The following is a 20,701-nucleotide window of genomic DNA, read 5'->3' on the forward strand; positions in this document are numbered from 1 at the left end:
AGAGCTCTTTAAACATTTGGCACAAGCTTGTCATCAGCCTGCCTGTGATTGATCACTTTGACACACTTCAGCAGTGTGCCATTACCATGCGAGAGGGAAAATGTGTCTGTTATAGATGAACTGTCGGCTCTTATGTGGACTAAGCTTGATATTGATGTTTAGAAGAGGACACAGAATTCACACGACTGCAGTTGTGCCTCATAGTGGTATTTAAAGCTACTAAGGGCTTCTGCTTTCATACTTTTCATTTTGCATTCTTTCCTGTTGGAATACTAATTCAAACATTTGCTGTTTTCCTCCTCGAAATTCACACTCTCGTGAGAGAAGGTTGGCATTTGCGTTGATCAGTCATGCACTCAGATCATGCCTTCTTCAACGTTCCCGTGTGTGCCGTGGTGTCAATTAAACCTGAGTTCTGCTGTGCTCTAGTGGGCTAACTCTGTCTAATGGGGCTCCATGCTAGGAAGCTATCCATAATAGAATTAATAATGAGACACACTAGCAAAAAGGGCTGTGTTATCATCACCATCTCATCTGCAGCGGGTTCGTCAAGCTCGCTCGCTTTCGGAAATAAAACATTATGTACAAAGCTGGACAAAACTCCAGCCCTGGCCATAAAACTTAAGCGTTCATGTCACATTACATTTCTGTGAGTTCCGATTATGCCCTGCTTTCCTGGCAGTTAAAGCTTCTTGGGTGTGTTCAGTAACGGCAAGTGTGGCTTTGTGAAGTTGCAATTCAGATCTACCAGCAGAGAAAGGAAAGGAACTTGCAAGGAGCAGAAGGGTTCATTAGTGCTCTTCTTCCAGCTCAGTGTCACAGAAATAGAACAGAGAGAAAAGGAGCAATGCTACTCAAAGAACTGCAAAAATATGACCTTAAATGTGTGACATTCTATAAATAGGCAAAACCTGAATTTAAAAAAAAGAATAATGAATGAAAGCTTCAGAACTCTCTATTTCAGGTACCAGTTTATTCAGTGATATGTTTATTTTTCACAGCACCAGCGAATGGTTGCGATAAATGGAGGAACTGGGTCACAGTCATAAACAGCAGTTACTGCCGTGGCTGAATGGACAAAGAAAAGGGCGTTACCTGTAAAATGTCAAAAGCTATCAACACAAAAGACAGAAGGCAAACATGCATGACATGAAATTAAGTTTGATATGAATGAAGATTAAAATGTGGTATGTAAATACTCTTTCAGTTAAAATATTCTCAATATGAGTGGAATTACACAGAGATTACTACCACACACTTCACAGATAGGCATAATACGCGTGAATGGGATTTTGGATTCTCCTATAGTTAAAAAACTATTAAAAAACAACTTTTAATTTATGTTTTTCTGTATTTTATTATTTAATTTGACTACAATTTAATGTAAAACAACAACAACAAAAATCTAATAGTTTTTTTTTATCAGTATATACTGTATATATTACATTTTGTAGATATTTTCCTGTTTGTTAGACAGAAGATATCTCTTTGTCCTAGAATGATAACAACTGTACTCTGGGAAGACTGGCACATCCAGCCCATTTTGCAGTTAATGTAAATATATTTTAATATATATTCACTTAAATAATATATTTCACCATTACTGCTGGTGTGCATATATCCTACTTTTATTCAGAGTCAGCGTTTTAAAGATATTTCTCCATTTTCATGCCCAGTATGAGGGTTTCAGACACTTTTTTGCCAGTATAGATGTCATGAGCTGTGTGCAGGCTGTGAAATTTGATGTGTTTCTTCAAAAAGCCCTGGTAAAACTCGTGATTACTGCCTCTGGAATGTGTGTGTGTGTGTGTCTCTAGGTCGCCATTGTGAATGTGTGCTATTGTGGGTGTTTGTGATATGGGTGCTCCCTTAATGTGTTCCTGCCCACAGTCCAGGGTGAGTGATCAGGGCAGTCTGCGGGATTGAATCCAGTGAAACGCCAGGCTCACGGCTCTTTTCATTGCCCCTTGCGTGTCCCTGAGCATGGCTGCTGTTGATGGGATCATGGCTGTGGATCACTTCTGCTAATAACACTCAGCAAACCCTCCTCTCTTTAATTGGCAGGGGGTATTTCCTGCATCACGCTCGCAAACACAGCAGTTAATTAGCAAAGGCAGACACTATAATCAACTGGGAAGACAGACAAGAAAGTTTTGTTTGTTGAAGCTGTTTTTCATCTTTAATTAAGACTGAAATATTGTCATAGATGTGATTCGATTAGTCACTGAAATGAATTATGGCTGCCTCAAATGTATAGCCTGAAGGCCAGATTCACCAAAGCTTCTGCCACAAAACATGAAAAAGATTGTTGACGATCAAGATCAAACATAATCTGTTCCCATTTCTGCAGAGAATCTGTGAAACGTTTGACAAATATAAAATCGTATAGGAGCTATTAGTCAAAACCTTACCTTAGCATGGTGTGCTGTGTCCTCAAATTATTTGAGGAAACTGGTCAAGTGGAGGACAAAAGTAGAAGTGGCCACAGTAGACTAACAGTAACAGTTATGGTCTTGAGAAATGGGGCGGGTCCTAGTCCTAGATCTTCAGTTGACTTATAATGTTCATCAAAATCTAATTGGTAATTGTCTCAATAGAAAGGTGGCTGTCAAGTAGGGCTGCCACGATTAGTCGACTATCAAAATCGTCGACGACTGATTTAATAGTCGACGTGACATTTGAAACTTTGTAAGATCACAAAAGACGCAGGAATAAGTACCGGTAGTAGGATTTAAGAGTGTAATAACGGACTGAAACAGAAGATGGCAGCACTGCATGTACAAGGATGCCAGCTGCCGTTAAACCCCGAAGAAGAAGAAGCTGTGTCCCAGAATTCATAGAGCAGCCCAGCTCAGTTTCCAACAATGGCGGCAGCTAGTTAGTTTTAATATTACTCTTATTATTCTTTCTGGGTCACAAAATAAACGTTTAACATATTTTCAGGCGAGAATGTAGCTGTATAAACCTCAAATATCTGCTCAGTTTATCAGGACACCACATATTTTCAAAAGCGCTCCGACGTTTTCAGAGACGTCTGTTACCCACTAGCTCGATAGCTAGCGGGGGAAAGGCTCACCAGAACCCGTGAGAACACCGGACTCCCGGCAAATCGTTTTCAAACCCACCGCCGTCTTTCGCTACTCAGGTTAAACATATATAAGTCACTTAAATAACTTAAAAATGTTATTGTTTGGGTTTTTTCAGTATTTTATTTGTTCCTGAGTAAATCGGTTTGGCTGAGATTAAAGTTATAGTTTTTACACAGCTGAATAAACGTCAAGCAGACAGCTGATTATCAGAAGTGTGAGATGCTCGAGAATATACTCCGGTGTCCTGTTATATTTTAGATAGCAAGGAGTTTATTAAATTTCACAGAAACAATCTGCAAATTTCATTACAATTTAATAAACTATCATCTTGTCTTTATTTTTAGTTAGCACAGACCTTAAACACTTAAAGCTGTAAGCTAATGATAGTTATATAAGAGCAGATGCCTGCTGGTGCAATAAGCTATATGTTTTAGGTCCAATGGATGATGATCTGATTAGTCGACTAATTGCAAAAATAATCGGTGACTAGTCGACTATCAAAATAATCGTTTGTGGCAGCCCTACTGTCAAGAAGCTATTTCAGACCTCAAATGGACTGGAAATTAGTGATAGTGTGTGGTACCAAATACAAAAGATGAAGCTCATTAGAACTAAACACATGCTTGTTTTGGGGCAGTGGTTCCCAAACTTTTTTTGCTAGGCCCCCCTTTGTTTTAGAAGAAAAATGTTTGCCCATTTTTCAAAAAGTGCCTCTCTGTGCAAAATGGGTTTAAAAAACATAAACAACTGTGGGATACTGTTTGTCTGTGATTTGAACCGGGGGAACAAATTGTGGCAGGATCAGCCTGATATCATTTGTATCCCACCGTAGCTTTACTGCACAAAGAGCTAACATCTCCAAAATGTCAGGAGTAGTTAGTCATTACAAGAAGTGTTTGTGAACTAAAAATCAAGAATGTGGGATACTGTTTGTCTGTGATTTAAACAGCCCAGCGCTGCTCCCAACACAGGGAAAACCAATTCAGCAGGTTAGACCAACCTTGGCACTTGTGCAGGTGAAGCAAAAGGGAAAATATGCTTCACCATATTTTCTAGTCTTTGGCTTAGAATGAAGTTGGTTTGGAAACATATTCAGCTGAAACTTTCACCAGATGAAAGTGCCTTTTTTATGCTTGAATCATGAGTAGGCAAATGGTAGGTGGTTTAACAAATGAGTCCTCTGAAAACAGCCAGGAAGTTGATTGAAAAACTTTCACCAGATGAAAGTTTCAGAAGAGAGAACTCATCCACAACTTGAACACACCTCTCACCAAAAACACAAACAAGGAAAGTTTGTGTAAGAGCTGCATATTCCCAAAGTTTCAAATGTAATGGCTCAGCCTCATTTTAGAGAATAATGATTATGTGAAATATTAAACTGTGCTACACTCTATTAAAACTTTATTCCTTTACCCACAGTAAGGCGTTTCTTTATTTTAGTTATGTAAGCACTGCACTCACATTGTACTCCCTTTCAATACTCAAGTATTAAAAATCGACACGTGCACACAAAGACGAGGCCGCAGTAATTATTAATGCCATGATGCAAGCTGTAATAATCCAAACACGCATTAGCAGCCGCACCTTCATAAGTCTGTATTTGTGCGCTGGGCATGTTGCACCCATCACATCGTGTATCTCTAGCTTTACTCATCGCGTGATATGTTTTGATCTGGGTTCTCTTTGAAGTCGGATGTAATAAATTTGCTCATCAATTACAGTGTCTGGCTCTGCCTTCTGTGTGCGTTTTGTTTGGTGTCCGCTCCAGTTAATTAGAACAGAGCGCGTCTCGTCGTCCTTGAGATAGCAGCTAATAAGTGTGAGCTGTCTGAATCCCTGCTTCATAATGCCTGCTTTGCTCTATAGGGCAGGAAGGGCTTGCACGCAAGATAGCGTGTGGTGCGAATAACGCACAGAGCAGGCTCCTGCACTCTGGAGGTCATCTCTGCATCAGGAGTGCAGCAGCAGCGAGAGGTTCTCAGCGGTAGCAATGAATAGGTTCCAGTTTTTTTTGAGGTCTTTACACCTCACACGAACACATTGTTGTGTTGATGGGTGAGCTAGTTAAGATTCCTCGGATGGTTTGTGGCATTGCAGCTCCTTGATGTCTGAAAGCAAGGAGTAGTCTTACGCCGCTATCTCGTGTTATCAGCTGTTATCGACACAGCCTCCATCGCCCTGCTGTGTCTGTATCTCATCGTACAGGGCATTAAACAGCCCAGGCAATACACACCAAAAGATCTGAAAGCACGCCAGGTCTCCGAGATCGCCTGTGTCCTTGAATGAGATTAAGCAATGCCTGAACCGAAATGAGCTTTGGTTTATTTGGACATCAGTTTGGAATTTGTGGGGGCAGTAACACAACTGGTGGCTGTGTTGTTGTTGTTGTGGCTGATACCAACAAATTAACAGATTACAGAGCTTGCAGTGTCACCAATGTGAGGCAGGAAATTAAAGGTGTGTTTATAACACTTAGTGTGTTTTAACACGATCAGTCGATAAAGTAATGTTAATGCTTTTGACGTGCCTTTTTAAAAGATTATTTGCCTCTCGTAAGCATCGTTATTATAAATTATTTTATCTGCCTGTGACGTAATTATACCTGCAAGGTTCATTCAGTTATTATTACATTATTGAATGTAATTACATTAGTACCCGGCAAAAGATGCTCTGCTACTCGTTTTCACCAGTTAACCTTTAAGGTTTGATTCGACTGCGACGTGTTTTGTCACCTAAGACGAAATCAATTCAAGCAACAAAAATCTGAAGTGGAAAACATCAAGTGGACTTTTTTTATTTCACTGTTTACTCTGTCAAGTGTTCTGTATAATAATAATAAGAGCCCATTGCAACATACCACAAGGTATCATGTTTTTAATAACTTAATGAATCTGAAGAACTACGGTGAAAAAACATCTTCAAAAGTCGTCAAAGATATCGTCAGCTCATGCTTTTCAGCAGACGTTTCTTAAGGCTTATTCACTTTGGTTTTATTCAAAAAGTTCAAGCGTTCAGCCTTATTTCAAAAAGTACTGGCGCACACTTCCTTTGCTAGAACACTTAAATATACCTCGCCTTTCCAGCCCTTACTATTCACATCTAATCAGTTCTCATTTTGAGCAAAAAGAGCATGAGCACAGAAAGCAGAATGAAAACACACGCACACACATACCAAAGCCTGCCGCCAAACCGTACCTTTTTCTTAGTGACCTTTGGCTCTCCAATTAACAACCTCTGCTCGGCGGCTCTGAAGCCCCCTCTTCTGTAGCTGCGTCAAGACAGAAATGTGTGGAACAGACCTTTTGTTTGAGTGGTTACCCATGTCCCTTGCCTTTTTGTTCCCTAATAGCCCATCATCTAGACACCGTACCTCTGACCCTCTGACACATCACTCTGCTAAACAAGAAAAAGGGCAGCACTCAGGAACAATAAATTACATGCGCATGTTCTGACTGAATATTAAATGCATTGTATCCAGATATAAAGACTTGGTTTTAGTTAATAAGTTCCTTACCCATTTTCTTCTGACCTCCTAAAACGTGTCAGCTTGTGAAACTGTGAATTTTTTTGCGTAATTTTCCCTTCTTTACTTTACTAAATATTCTTTTCCTACAAGAAGAAAGGCCCAGACTGGAGAAACAAAACACATTTTACAAAGATTGTTTTCAAAGTAAAATTGGCCAACATTTAGTGCTTTTAGCTTATCATATTTGAGAATCTATCACTTTAGCTTGGTGTTTTTCTGGAGGTTTAGGCATTTGCTTGCACAGACCATTTAAAGGAGAAACATCTGTCCCTTCTTTCCTTTTTAAGAGGGCTGATGTAATATCTGAACTTTTGCAATTAGACAGTGAAATCCACGCAGTTTATGTTCAAAATCATTGCAGCGTTCATGCTCGAGGGCCTGCAGACCATTGACCGTTTCCACTGAATATGGTGAGACATTATTTATGGTAATTAAACACGCTTTTTAACTAGAACATTTCTTTTTTTCTACATTCCTGACTCCCAGGAATCCTATGCAACAGTTGTTTCGTGCTTAACCCTTGGCATTTACATGGTTTTCTGAAACTGCTGTGAGATTGCTTCACTCGTGAGGCCAGCTGCACCCTGTTTTCCTATAATGCACCTGAGCTCAGCCTGTATAGTAGCGCTCTAATGTGAAACTGTTGGCCAAAATTGAACAGTCTCTTATTCCCTCAGCTCTCTGAACTAGTTGGGTGAGTTCAAATCAATACGGGCCTGGGGGGGGGGGGGGGGGGTTCCCAGTTCACACAATGAAACAGTATCAGGTAGACACAGAGAGAAATGCAGTCGATAATATCACATTATAGTTTCTGTGTGTGTGAATGAAGGTGTGAGACTGCGGTTGACAGTGCCAAGTGAAATCATAATAGAGTTTCTGAGGGCCAGACACAGTGTATTATTACCTACCAGGGTTGTAGAAAGGTATAAAATGGCTGGCACTCACAGGTGTGTGTTTGATGTGAGACGCAGACGAGGTTTGAATTTGTATTCCTGCCCATCTGCGTAGTCTGTGTGGGGTTCGATGTTTCCCAGCGTATCTTATGTTACACAGACCCTCGACCAAGCCTCCCCTCGGCACAGCGCGTCAATCAAATCGTGTAATGATAGCCTGATTGGCCGTCTATTGACCATTAATAGCTGTCTGTCTGGCCTCAGCCCATTATCCTTCAATCAAACTCTTGCACAATCACTCCTGGTCAAATCATACTCTTCACCTGATTTTTGCTGCGAGTACATCCACCGTATAATTGAGTTCCACATTTCCAAGAGGCCAGCGTGAGTTTGATCACCTATTTAGGGCCGTTTGCCTGAGGCTACCTGAGGGCGTTTGCAAAGCCAAAAGTGTAAAAGGATCTGTTTATTGAAGCGAGTGCTCTATACTGATTTGTTCTAAGAAACAAATTGATTCTAATTACAGTTTCAACGCCCCACCAACACATCCTCCTTTGCACTATATAAGAAAAGAAATATTACACAGACTGTGAAATATCACTAATTTTTCCAGCTGATTGCACCATTACTACTTTAGATTTCTGACTGATCTCACTTACGTTATATTCTGGGAAATTCTGTGGGCACCTCTACAATGAAACACCGAGATTTCTTTGCTGCCTAAACTCTTTAACTGAGCAGCCACACTCAAACAGCTCTGACTGCTGGAGTAACTTAATGCTATTAACCTAATTTGAGATGAAATTATGTAATATGAGGACATGATTTTGCACATCAAGGGCACTAGTTATTAATTTAATGGAACAAATTGCTAATTAGTGCACACAGATTATTAATTTGAGGCTAGACATGACTAATATGTGCTCACAAATCAGATCAAGAAAACTCTACCTCGAGCCCTTCCACACAAAACGATGTCCACGTACTCGCTTTTAGGTGGCAATTTATGTGCAGCTTATAGTTTTCATTAGCAGAAAGCTGATGTAAGGGTTTGTTTAAAAATGTTTAAAGTCCACTATATCTGCATCATTTCATCCATGCGTCCAAATTCAGTGTTAAAATGTGTTAAAATGTGTTAAATCACAAATATTCTCACAAATCAGCACCAGAGGAGGCGCGCTGGTTTCCCTTTTCCCCCTTAAAATCACAACAGCAGTCTCAGAGCAGATGTGGTCGCAGTCCCAAAACAGTTTCAGCATTGTCGGAGTGAGGTGAAGACTACAGCTCTACATGGGTAAACATGCAGAGAGAGAAAGAGAGACTGCTTTCTCAAAATCTCTTAAAAAGTTAGCTTAATGGGGGCGATCGTGGCTCAAGAGTTGGGAGTGCGCCTTGTAATCGGAAGGTTGCCGGTTCGAGCCCCGGCTCGGACAGTCTCGGTCGTTGTGTCCTTGGGCAAGACACTTCACCCGTTGCCTACTGGTGGTGGTCAGAGGGCCTGGTGGCGCCAGTGTCCAGCAGTATTCTCTGTCAGTGCGCCCCAGGGTGGCTGTGGCTACAATGTAACTTGCCATCACCAGTGTGTGAATGGGTGGATGACTGGATATGTAAAGCGCTTTGGGGTCCTTAGGGACTAGTAAAGCGCTATATAAATACAGGCCATTTACCATTTAATAAACTGGCGAATATTATGAAAAACGCCAGTTTTAAGACACTGAACAGTCAGTCTTGTTTTCATGAGCAATAAAAAACAAAGTTTTGTCCTTAAAAACTATGATAAAAATGTGTTTGTTTGTTTTTTTTAGAAAAGCAGGCAATATGAATCCTTTTCTTTGTTGCATAACTTCTATTTAATAAACCCGTCTTTCCTCCCTGCTGTGTCGTGTGCATCAGGTGTGAAATATTGCAGTCCCTTCTATAAATATGCTGTCATGTCTGCAGGAGGAGCATTGCTGCACATCTCCAGCTGAATGACAAAATATTGTAATTTAACTGATGCATTTCTGAAAAAGCAGAGTAACTATTGAGTGGATATTATATAGGGGCCTAGTTAATAAGAATATAAGAAACGAACTGACTTTATCTCCTATGACAGAAATTAGGATGAAAGACAACAGCAGTTGACATTTTCACTTCAATTATGTCCTTCAGTTGCAGATATCAGCAAATGATTTATTAGAAAACAGATTCATGAACCGGGGAAGAAAGAAGACGCTGACATTTTCCCTTTATGACGAAATAAAAGAAAACTGAGCACTAAGAGGAGTCAGATACTATATGCAGAGCATATCCCACAGTCCTCACAGTACTTTCATGGTCACAAGCTTATGAGTAAAATGTGTGCAGACATATCCGGTGTTTCTTCTCCTCTCTGTCGCCGTTTTCTTTATTCTGCCTCCTCTCAGAGCATCTCGGCTGACAGTCTGCAGCTACAAGTATATCAGATGGCAGCTTCCCTGAGGCACCGTAACGCCTCGATTCCGCAGCAGCCTCTGATTTGATATCGGACATAATCCAGACGGCCCACCCGCCAACCTCACCACCTCATCAGCCCTGTCACTCAATGTTTCTCATAAACACAGAGACACGCATGCACATTTCCCCCCGGTCTGAGGTCAGCCCTCCCTCCTATGGAAAACCTTTTCTCTGCCTGTGTCTGGTTTCTCAAGCATGATTGAAGATACTCAATAACAAGAGATGCTTGCCGTGACCCCACCGTAACCCCTTCTTTATAAAAAAAAGAAAAAAGAATGGAGTAAAAAAGGCTTCTGTCTGACCCTGCAACCATCTTCACCATCATCTTCATTTTTGTGTGTCCTTCCCCAAAGTGTGTTGTCTACATATTGTGCGCAGCTCCCTCGACACTCCCGGGAGCCCCCCCTCCCCTTCCCCAATCCCCCGACCCACCCCCCTATCACAATGCCAGCATTAAAGAGATTGGTGGGGTTGAGCTATTGAGTCGAATTAGACATGGTCAATGTAGCTTTGGCTGGACCAAACTGCCCCGAGGACACAAGTTAGAGAGGCTGAATAGGACAGGATTGTGCAACTGTAGTGCGGCTCTCTTCCTTTATCACAAAGCGCGTTTGGATTAATTTAACAAATGCACGTGTAAAGATACAAGTGAGCGGAGATGACGGTGAGATAAAGCGACAGGTGTGAAATGAGCCCTGCTTCATTTTTGTTCTTTTTTTTAAAAAAAAAAACAAACGTTGATTTACGCGCAGAGTTGGAGGCACGGATCTTCATGGAGTTGCTTGAGGAAACAGGTGTTATTTCCTTCTGCTGTAATTCATTTCTGTGTGAGAGAGGATTCCTGTGAGCTTTCAGATGAGGAGGCATTTGTATTCCTGTGCCATGAAAGCTAATGATGAGCACTGGGATCGCAGCAGGCTCTGTAGGAACAACACATTTTTCATGCACCTAAAGCTCTGGAGGGGCTTAACTTGAAAAAGTGGTAAAAGATACTTAACAATGATGTCTAATCACTTCAAACGAATCAAGGAAAAAAAGAGCTTTGCTGTAGAAATGACCGATTACACTTATCTGCTGTCTATGATGACACTTTTTAAAAGCAACAAACACTGATTTCTTTTTCCGTCTTTCTTCTTCTTCCACACACGCACCCCACTGGTCTTGCAGACTTCCTTCCTGCTCCAAAATGGCATAAAACAGGCAGTTTCTTTATCCAGGCAGGAACTGCTTCCCAGTGGGCCGGAAGCAATTTAATCAGTGTCATAGCAGACTCTGATGAGATAGTGCTCCGGGAGCTGGCATTGACTTGTAATTAAAGGTACCCTCCTTGCAAGCTAGGTGGAAATTAAGAGGCAAACAAGCAGCAAAGGTGGAGTGGACTCCGGAAAGTCCTGCTCTATAACTGTCTCTGTTGTGCTGAGCAAATAAGGAGCGATGAAAGTAAGAGATGTGGGGGTTTGGGGGGTTTGGGGGCTGCATCGCTCACGGTCACCTGACGAGTGGCCCGGCTGCCTGGAAGAATGTGTTGCAATCTGACAAACACATTTGAAAAATAGCAGTTATGGCCCCCTGCCCGGCCCTTATTTTATTTTTTTCTGTTCTCAGGCTGAAGGTGAACAGTAACTTTTGGAGCCAAGGCTCTCAGGCTGAACCATTATTTGACACCACAGTTTCAAGTAAATGAAGGAGAGAAGTGAGAACAGAGGTTATTCAATGGAAGAGCCGTTTTAAGGCTTTTCTTTGTCAGCCTGGAGCATCCATACAGCTCTTAAGATTTTTGGCTCCAGTTCACGATGTTTTATGGCAGTGCAGCAGTTTTCTTTGCTACCTTAAGGCACGTTTCCATCAATCTCATAAGTTAGGACGTCAAGTCTGACACATACTGTATAGACTGAGTGATAATAGCAATTGAACTAGGGCAATATCACACAGTTTCAATTCATCCTGTTTGTTTCCATGCTGTAAGCTCCTTGTTGCTGTCACGATAACAGCTGGAGGACTATTGCAGCTCAGCTAGATTTCCTTTATTGTTGGAATCTCTAACATTTTGTTTTTTAAATGTGTTACTACCATCTATTGATGTTATTGCTGCACTCCACTTGGTTGCTCTGCAGATAGAAGTCATAGCTGCATTAACATTGTGAGATGGTCATCCCATATTCCTGGTAGACAACTTCAGCATTCTGGCTCAGGCTGTCTTTGGTTGCAAGATTGTTGCAACTGTGAACAATAAACCACAGATGAACCACCAGAGTGGAGCAAGGACCAAATATATCACCACAATTCTTTCACACTGGTCATTTTGCATATAAAGCACCCTCAAATCACACGTCATACAACTGGATTTGACTAGCGAGTTGGTTGACCCACTGTAGTTGTACCTGGGATTTTTAACTATTTGTGACACCTAAATGGAAAGGCTTGTGTCAAACTGTGAGGCCAAAGTAGAGGAATGACACTTGTACAACCTACACGTTTCTGTAAATGTGCTTGCTTTGAGTGTTAAGAAGTTAGATATACTTGGAAAATGCTATATCCATCCATCCATCCATCCATCCATCCATCCATCCATCCATCCAGATAGATAGATAGATATTCATATACAGGAGAAAAAAATATCAGCTGCACCTTTAAATATAAGGTAATGCCATGTGCCACCACCCCTATGATCTCATCAAGAACTGAAAGTGTGGAAGCTTTGCAGAAGTACTATTGATGGCAAAGTTGCTGGATTGCATTTGATTTCCTCCTTTTTTTAGGCCTACCTACTGAATGCATTTTTATTTTTTGCCTAATATAATATATATTGCTCATATTTCCCGACTCCAAGCTTTTCATTGTCTTCACTTCCTATTCATCATTGGGCAATCCGCCAACCCCCCCCCCCTCAGGAGCCTGTTGAGGTCTGTGCCTAAATACACTCAACCTGGTTCCTGCTGCTTAACTACCAACTTGCCGCTCTGTTGCCATAGATACGTGCTGGCACTGGCGAGGACTTGTGGAAGCTTGCAGAGGGAAATTTTTAGATTTACAGGCTGCCACCTGGATAAAGAGTTAAAAATTATTATTAAAATAAATAAATAAATAAACAGCTTACCTTGTTTGTCTAAGTTCAGCTTTCCAAAATTGCCTAACACAAAACCAGTGTAGCCCTTTTAATTGCAAGCCGATGGGAATAAAACTGAGTTGATGCACTGCTCGGGGTTGTTTACAACATGCTGCAACCACATAGAAGCATCCCAGCGAGATATTAATGCAGTACACCTGGGCAGGAAACACACTGCCTTTAGCTTTGAAACATTTAAGTCAAAATTAGTTTTTAGCCTACATAAGTACACAGCTAAGGGTAAGACAGTTCATTCACTTAAATATTCAAATTCATTCCTTTTTTAAAAAGATCGTAAAATGAAGTAATGCTATCAATTTTTTTTAATGTTGAGTTTGAGGCACAACATGCAAAGTATAGACTAAAATCCAAAATATTAATTCCAAGTGATAGTGAAGTTCAAGGGAAGCAGAATAGAGGTGAAATCCAAAAACAGGCAAAGTATCAAACAGAGGGAGAGCTTTAGGAACTAGAAAAAAGAGAGTGCCATGAAAGAAACGAGGACTTGGCTGTGGAAAGTTTGAGTGTGAAGGGTAACAAGAGAAACTAGCAAAGAACAAATGAAAGCAGGGGAACAGATACACGCTCAGTGATGATGTTATCTACCACAGGTATGGCAGAAAGGCGATAACGAAAGTACCAGATAAAGAAGAAGAATATTGCATACTTCTATACTTATGCTTGTAAAATGTGAGTGCAGATTTTTCTGCTTCAGTGGCCATCATCTTGGCTATGGGACCAAAAAGGTTTCAGCCATTAGATGAAGTTTGTCCCCATAAAGAAAACATTGACACTTTTTCAGGCATTTCAAGTTGAACAAAAAAATATGTGCTGAGGGGTTGATTAGAATTTAATGATGCAAAATGTCATTTACAAAACCTTAGAGCGTATGACTGGAAGTGGGCTTTCAGAAATGAGAAATACTAACTGGTTACAACATAAAACAGAAAATGGGGATAAAGAAGCTAAAGCGTGACAGCCAAGAGGTTTGTTTGCAAGTCATTGCCCCATTTTTGTCTCGCACATTGCCATTTTCAGATGAAATGTGAAAATGGAAAAAGAAAGTATTGTTTGTAAGTCCATGCTTTAAGCGAAGGTTACAAAATGTCTTGATCAGCTGGAGCTGTGTTTGATTGACAGCAGCTGGCATGTTGCAGTAAAAGCCAAGGTCAGTATAGCATGCAAGCCATGGGGACAGGAACTTGTTAGAATTTGTTTGAAGGTACATTTAAGTGCTCTTACTTCTGTAGTATTCAAAGTGGAAACAGCAGCTCACTTTTCCCAGCTGTGTGTTTGATTGTCCTTATTGAATAAAAAGGAGACTGTGAGATTAAAAGCTAATGTATATCATTGTTCAGCATCTTAGGTCGCCACAGCAGATCATCCGTCTCCATTTCACCTTCACCCTTGCATCCCCTTCTGTTACGCCAACTCTCTGCATGCCCTCCTCTCTGCATGCCCTCCTCTCTGCGGTCTTCGTCATTTCCTTCTGCAGTCCCTTACTCACGCCTCCACACTCCTACCTTTGCTTTTCTCTTGCTGCTCCCGACCATGCTGGACCCATCTCCTCTTCCTTTGTCTTTGCCCAGCAGTAGCACAGTTTCCATCGGGACCTCCGATGGCGGTGGTTGTTAACCTAGGCTCTTATCATTCTGGTAAGAAAATTTCACTCTTGATCATCTACATATTTTATTTGACATTCGGGGTCCTGACCCCCAGGGGTTGGTTGTGTATCATTGTTCAAAGGTGGTAGAATTGCAGGTTTTTGTTGCGAGGATGCACAAGAATAGAAATGAGCATATCAGAGGGACAGCTCAGGCTGAGTGGTTTGGAGACAAAGTTAGAGAGCCAAGGCTGAAATGTTTTGGACAAGTGCAAAGGATCCATGTTCAGCATACTTAGACAAAGGATGTTCATAGCATACCAATGAAACACGTTGTCAAGCCAAATCGGGACATTGTAAGTATTCCAAGTTAAGGTACTTGCATACCCGCTCAAAGTAAAAAGGAGAACATGTTATTAAGAATGTAATTTAATGTCAGCTGGCCTTTAAAACAAGTGAGGAATATTTCATAAGAGCAGTGAAAGTACAGAAATCTAAGATCACAGTGTCTGAAAGTTCATGGTCTTTTATTTCTCTCAGTTCTGGAGACAACAAAACCTCCACCAGTGGATTTTCCTTCCATCCGCTTTTTCTTTTTAAAAAAGCTGTCTGCTTGTTGTAGTAGTTTTACTTTTTAAAAAGAACCAAAAACGTACTCTCCAGACACCATTTTCCCAGCATCGATGCAGTAAGAGTCTCTCTTCACCTTAAATTAGTGACAAAGAGACGTGCTTGGACATTTATTAGTCCAATCCGCACAGTATCCTCTAGGTCCAAATAGTGTACCTCTGATTAACTCATTGTATCAGACTGAATGATCAACTGACAGGCAAACGGTGGCTCACAGAGTCTTTTTAAAAGCATGTCTGTGTGTGTGTGTGTGTGTGTGTGTGTGTGTGTGTGTGTGCACGCATGTGTCCTCCTATGGACAGCTTCCTCTGTGGTATTGATTGTCCTGGTTCCTTGCCGACAAACTGTTGCTAATCCCAAACACAGCAGGATGGGAAATTGGATGGGCACTATCGGGCCACTTTGGAGCCGACTTAAAGATTCTCGCTTCACATAAACACACACGCGCACATTGGTTTACAAGTGTGCACGGACACACTGAGGAGTTGATGTTGGCACACAGCATGCATCAGCTCTGCTCGCACGCTGTGACCCAATATGGAGTGTGACCAGCTGTCCATGTCTGGATTCTGCCTGTTTTCGGTGCTGAGATTTGAGTGCATCTGGGTTTGCTTGAGTGTATGACATGCCTTTCCTCAGAAATATTTGACAGCCACACACCAGCCTCGTTCTGCTGCTGACAGTTCCTCCCCCGTGCGCCTCCGTGCCAAGATAGCTCGGCCACCACAATTTCAAGCTTACAGCAGAGTCCCGGTCATCTGTCATGATCTCCTGGCCTGCCTGCTCTCAGCCCGGCTTTTTAACTAATGAGAGGATTTGTAGAGTCATTCTTTGACTTTCAGGACTCAGTGATTTAGTATGAATTAAGCACCTGCCAAAGCTGCTCCTGCAGATAATAGAAATTTAAAAAATGACATGTTCTAAAGAATAAAACTCATACCCTTGAATAAAATATTATTGGTTTGATTTTACCTTGGAACCTTAAGTGGGTGTCATCCTGCACTGTCTCTGTCCTGCTCTCTGTGTGTGTGTCATGTCTCACTCTGCTGTGAGGTATCTAGTTAAAGTGAAAATGCCAAAAGAGAGAGACGTGAAAGGCGAATCTGTCGGAAGAAATACTTCTCTTGACCATTTATACGGTTGTCTTTGTCATATCTCTGCTTGCATGCACAACATTGGGCTTTGTCTCAGTGATAAATGCAACTTTTGAAAGGAGGAATCAAACGAGTTATGCAGAGAATTTAGAAAGACAACTTGGCACTCGCTGATCCAAAGTACTCATGCAAGTTATGCAACTAACAGACGTCCTATAGGAAGAGGCTAAAAATATGGCCACATTTTTCAGCTTTAACCTCCTGAAGTTGCACTACATAAGTTTGATTAAATCAGGGCGTCAGCGCTATTTACTTTATATAAGGCAAAAAAAGCATTAGGGTTTTGGGTTTATTGCACAAGGTGAAAAGGAAGGAAATGCTATTAAAAAAACATAAAAACTGAAATGTCATATTTTTCATAGACTATATTTGCATGACACTACCAGATGCACAGACCTCATTATCCTTATTTAAATCAAAATGAAGTGGCAAAATCACTATTTGCTAACATAGAAGTGGTTTTTTGTCTAATCAGAAACTGATACTGATGCCAGGAACAGTGAGTTTTTGCTTGATTGCAGAGGACTAGTGTGATTTTGCAACATGTTAAGGATAATTTTAAACATTTAAACATAAACAGACACATAATCAGCCTTATGACACATTCTTTCCAACATACACACCTCCACGCACGCAAACGATGTCTCAAAATAAAGGGGGAAAGATTAAGGGTAAGCTAATCTATAAAAATGTGTTTTCCATGTAGAGCTTTATAGGTCTGTTAATACTATATCACTGGAATCCAGTGAAGGGATGCAAGAATAGGTGTGATATGTGAACGCTGGCTAGTTTTTGTTAGCGGCTTTGTGCTGCGTCCTGCACTAACTGGAGGACAGAGAGATGCACATGAAAAGTGAGTTACAATAACCAAGGTGGGGGAAAATTGAAGTGTGTACTAAAAGTTTCAGATGACTGAATAACAGTAAAGGTTTGCTTTTGCTATATTTCTGAGGTGAAATGGAGGTTTAGGAAGCATCGTAGCCTGCAAATGGAAGATGTTATATTCCTTAAATGCACAACAATAATAGCTGAAAGTTAAGGAAGAAAAAGAAGATGCAAAACCAAGTGAAACAAAATGCTGAAGGTCTCAGAGTAGAGAACAATGACAGGTAAAGTCTGATAAGAGGAAAGAACAAAGTACAAGAGGTAGAGCGTGCAGACGTGACAATGGCTTGATGCATTTTCAAGAGTCTCAACTTGATGACGCACTCAAATATTCATGCTTCCTCTCAACGAAACAAAAACCCCGACAGCTGCCAGCTCGAGTGGCCCGCATGCACCCCTTAAAGAGGATTCGGTCATTTTTTTGAGTCATGATTGTTTTTATGTTTCAGACTGGAGGACAAACATTATAAAATCATAAAATAAAATATAGACAAATGATCAAAAGGTTCTTTTTTTCCCCTTTTGCTTCGTGGTGTAGTCGAAACAAGCAGCCCTAAAGCTTGAAACATATCCAGCTTCACTGAATCTAGTCTGCTGCAGACTGCACTGAATGTTTCCACCTGTTTCATCAGCATTATTTTAGTTGGCAGTTGACTCCACTGTATTGTAATGACAAACATGGGCTCTATTTGCATTTGCCTAATTAGTTACCGGCTGTAGTGAGAGGGATAATTGATTGCAGGGCAATATGGTTGATTTGCAACTCAACCAAGCTAATAATTTGTTATTGATTGAAGCATTAGTGAGGGAAACACTACAGAGATATGTAACCAAGCCAAAGTGCTGCAGAAAGTTGATGCTCTCAGTTTTTAATCTACTTTAATAACATTACACTCCGCTAAGCTAACATCGTAAGGAGTGCGGGGTTGGGAGATGATGAACTGCTGGTTTCAGCGCGGCACTGTAGACTCATATGTTATAACTGGAAGAGATTACATTTACTGGGGAAGCAGGAGTGTCTCTGTGTGTGTGCATTTGGAAACATCCGCGTGTAAGTCTGCCAAAGTCTGTTTGCATAAGACGTAATTCAGAAGAAGCGAGAGTAATGCGCTGAAATGCATCACATGTGCAGTAAACATGCCAGGATGTCAGGTGTATTCAAGGATCAAAGTTGTGCAAACATTTTCTTTCTTTTTTAAAAAAATCCAGCACTGAAGCATCTGAAAGTCGCAGATTTTAAATGAACTCGTTACTGCTTCGCTAACTGCTGGAACCTTGTGCCTCATTGAACAGTCCACAATTGGGTTCAATTTTCCTGTTTTAATCAGCCATCAAATGAACTTTAGAGGTTTAATTGCACATTTTAAATAATTATCTCAAGGGTCAGGGGTACCTCTTTAAGAAGCTAGATTTTCCCCGCCTCTAACTCTATTCATTTATTTCCTGCATTTCACTCAGCTTTCTAGCTCATCTTTCCAGCCACCCTCTATTTGTCTGGTTCTTTTTTTTTTCAGCCCACAATGATGTCCTTTCTATCAAAATGTTTTTCCTTTGCACCGTTTTTTTCAGTCTCTTTCGGTTTTCCTGTGCTTCATTCAGGAACGCCCTCAGGAATAGAAAGTCTGCGAGGAAAAAAAAGATTTTGAAGTGACTCAGAGAGAGCTTCGTTTCTTTGAAGCCAGGTGTAGAAATGTTGCATTGAGGTGCTGAAGTAATTTCTTCTCTTCTCCAGCTGTATCCCGGAGGCCCAGCTTGACAGCTAGAGGAGAGGTCATCACCATGACTGCGTCCTCACAGGACTCCGCCCCCTCGTCTATGGCTGGCCTCTTCCTACTCCTTCTCCTCCCGGCTGTTTTCACGCAGAACTCCGCTGTCCCAACGACCCCGACCCCATCCTCGTTGGACCCCCTGACCCATCCGGAGTGCACAAAGAAAGAACACCCAAAGGTTTCCATCAGAGGTCAGTGATCACCTCCAACCGCACATTTTGTATCAGTCAGTGCTGTACTTGCAGTGCTGCTTCTACATGGACACATTTTGCTGGGACAATGCAGTTTGTAGCTTTTGTAAAATTAGCATTTTCATTCAGCTTCCCGGTAATTTGATATCTTGCTTTTTCTTCTGTGACAGCTTATTTTCAAATTTCAGATTTATTACCATTTCCTTTTTTAACAAAAGAATTTGAAATAAGGGAAACATGAAAGGATAGGCTGTGAAAGCAGTCAAGTGTCGAGCTGCTGCTGCTGACTTATTTGGAGTCAAAAAAAGAGAAAAAAACACCATGCTTCACTTTAGTGTCAGCTCCAGCTTTATTCAGACATAGTGGGTACATTTTTTTTTAGATGAGGGACACTCTGCTCTGAGCAATCATGCTGAAGTCCATCTTACTGTACTGCTGTCAACTTGTCGATAATCTATATTGACTCATCTTAAATGTACACATGGGAGAAAAAAAAGGCCGATCCAGTTGAAATCTATTGAGCTATTCATCATGCACATCCCCTAAAGGTGAGGTGAGGGGTGCATATAATCCCTGAGGAAAAGCAGTTGATGTAAAGATGTAATGGAAAATAATAAAACTTGCCGTATTTGGTGTCAAGGTTAAGGTACACGAGCATTCAGAGAAACTAAAGCTTTTTCCTAATTCCTAACCTTTGAGCTATGAAGCTTTACATACTAACATGGTGAATTTTATTATCTTTACTCATATGATTGGAGCTGAATTGGTTCCTTCAAGCTGTAAAAACTTAACATTTTAAGTTAGATTTATACAGTGTGCAAAAATCATGGCATTGTATTGAAAAAATAAAAGGTGTGTTGTGCAGCTCTCTTCGTGCCCTTTCATCTAATATGTTACTCTATGGTTCCTTGAACTTTGACCTTGGGCGCTAACAATAACAGTCAAGGTCAAGTAGAGGATCCATAAAAATTTTAAATAAAACGTTTTTATAGATTTTCACTTTTGGTGTGACCTTGACTTTGATCTGATTTTCACTCAAATTAAATCAGCTCGAGCTGGTATTGATGTCTACCATCACACAAAATTTGAAAACGATATGTTGAAAACTGCGGATGCTAGACTGACAAACACAAGCGACTGCGTACCATTTTTCCTTGGTCACAGCTTCTGCTTGCATGTTAATCCTGAACACTTTTCTCAGTGTTGCCATGAGGTTCCTTTGCAGTTATAGGGAATTAGCATCTGAAGTAGAGTCAGACACAGCATGCATCCAGCGTTACAGTCTGATGTATGCAAGTGTGGGAACAAATGAGTCTTTATCTTTTATGCTTATGGTTTGAAATCTCCAATAACATTGATTCCACAAGCTTAAAGTTCAGT

At 40.9% G+C, this 20,701-nt stretch overlaps 1 protein-coding gene across 10 annotated transcripts in view; it reads left to right on the forward strand.

The window, feature by feature from the left end:
- The window catches only part of sema5ba (sema domain, seven thrombospondin repeats (type 1 and type 1-like), transmembrane domain (TM) and short cytoplasmic domain, (semaphorin) 5Ba), a 194,935-nt gene that overhangs the window by 61,791 nt on the left and 112,443 nt on the right, over positions 1-20,701 (forward strand). For all 10 annotated transcript variants that reach the window (XM_082507351.1, XM_082507358.1, XM_082507356.1 and 7 more), the window contains one exon: positions 19,094-19,321. In XM_082507351.1, the coding sequence (XP_082363477.1) occupies positions 19,141-19,321 (181 nt within the window). In that variant the 5' untranslated portion in view covers positions 19,094-19,140. The remainder of the gene's footprint in view (positions 1-19,093; positions 19,322-20,701) is intronic.

The sequence above is a fragment of the Aulonocara stuartgranti genome (assembly GCF_965226115.1).
Source record: "Aulonocara stuartgranti genome assembly, chromosome: 16".
Lineage (NCBI taxonomy): Eukaryota > Metazoa > Chordata > Actinopteri > Cichliformes > Cichlidae > Aulonocara > Aulonocara stuartgranti.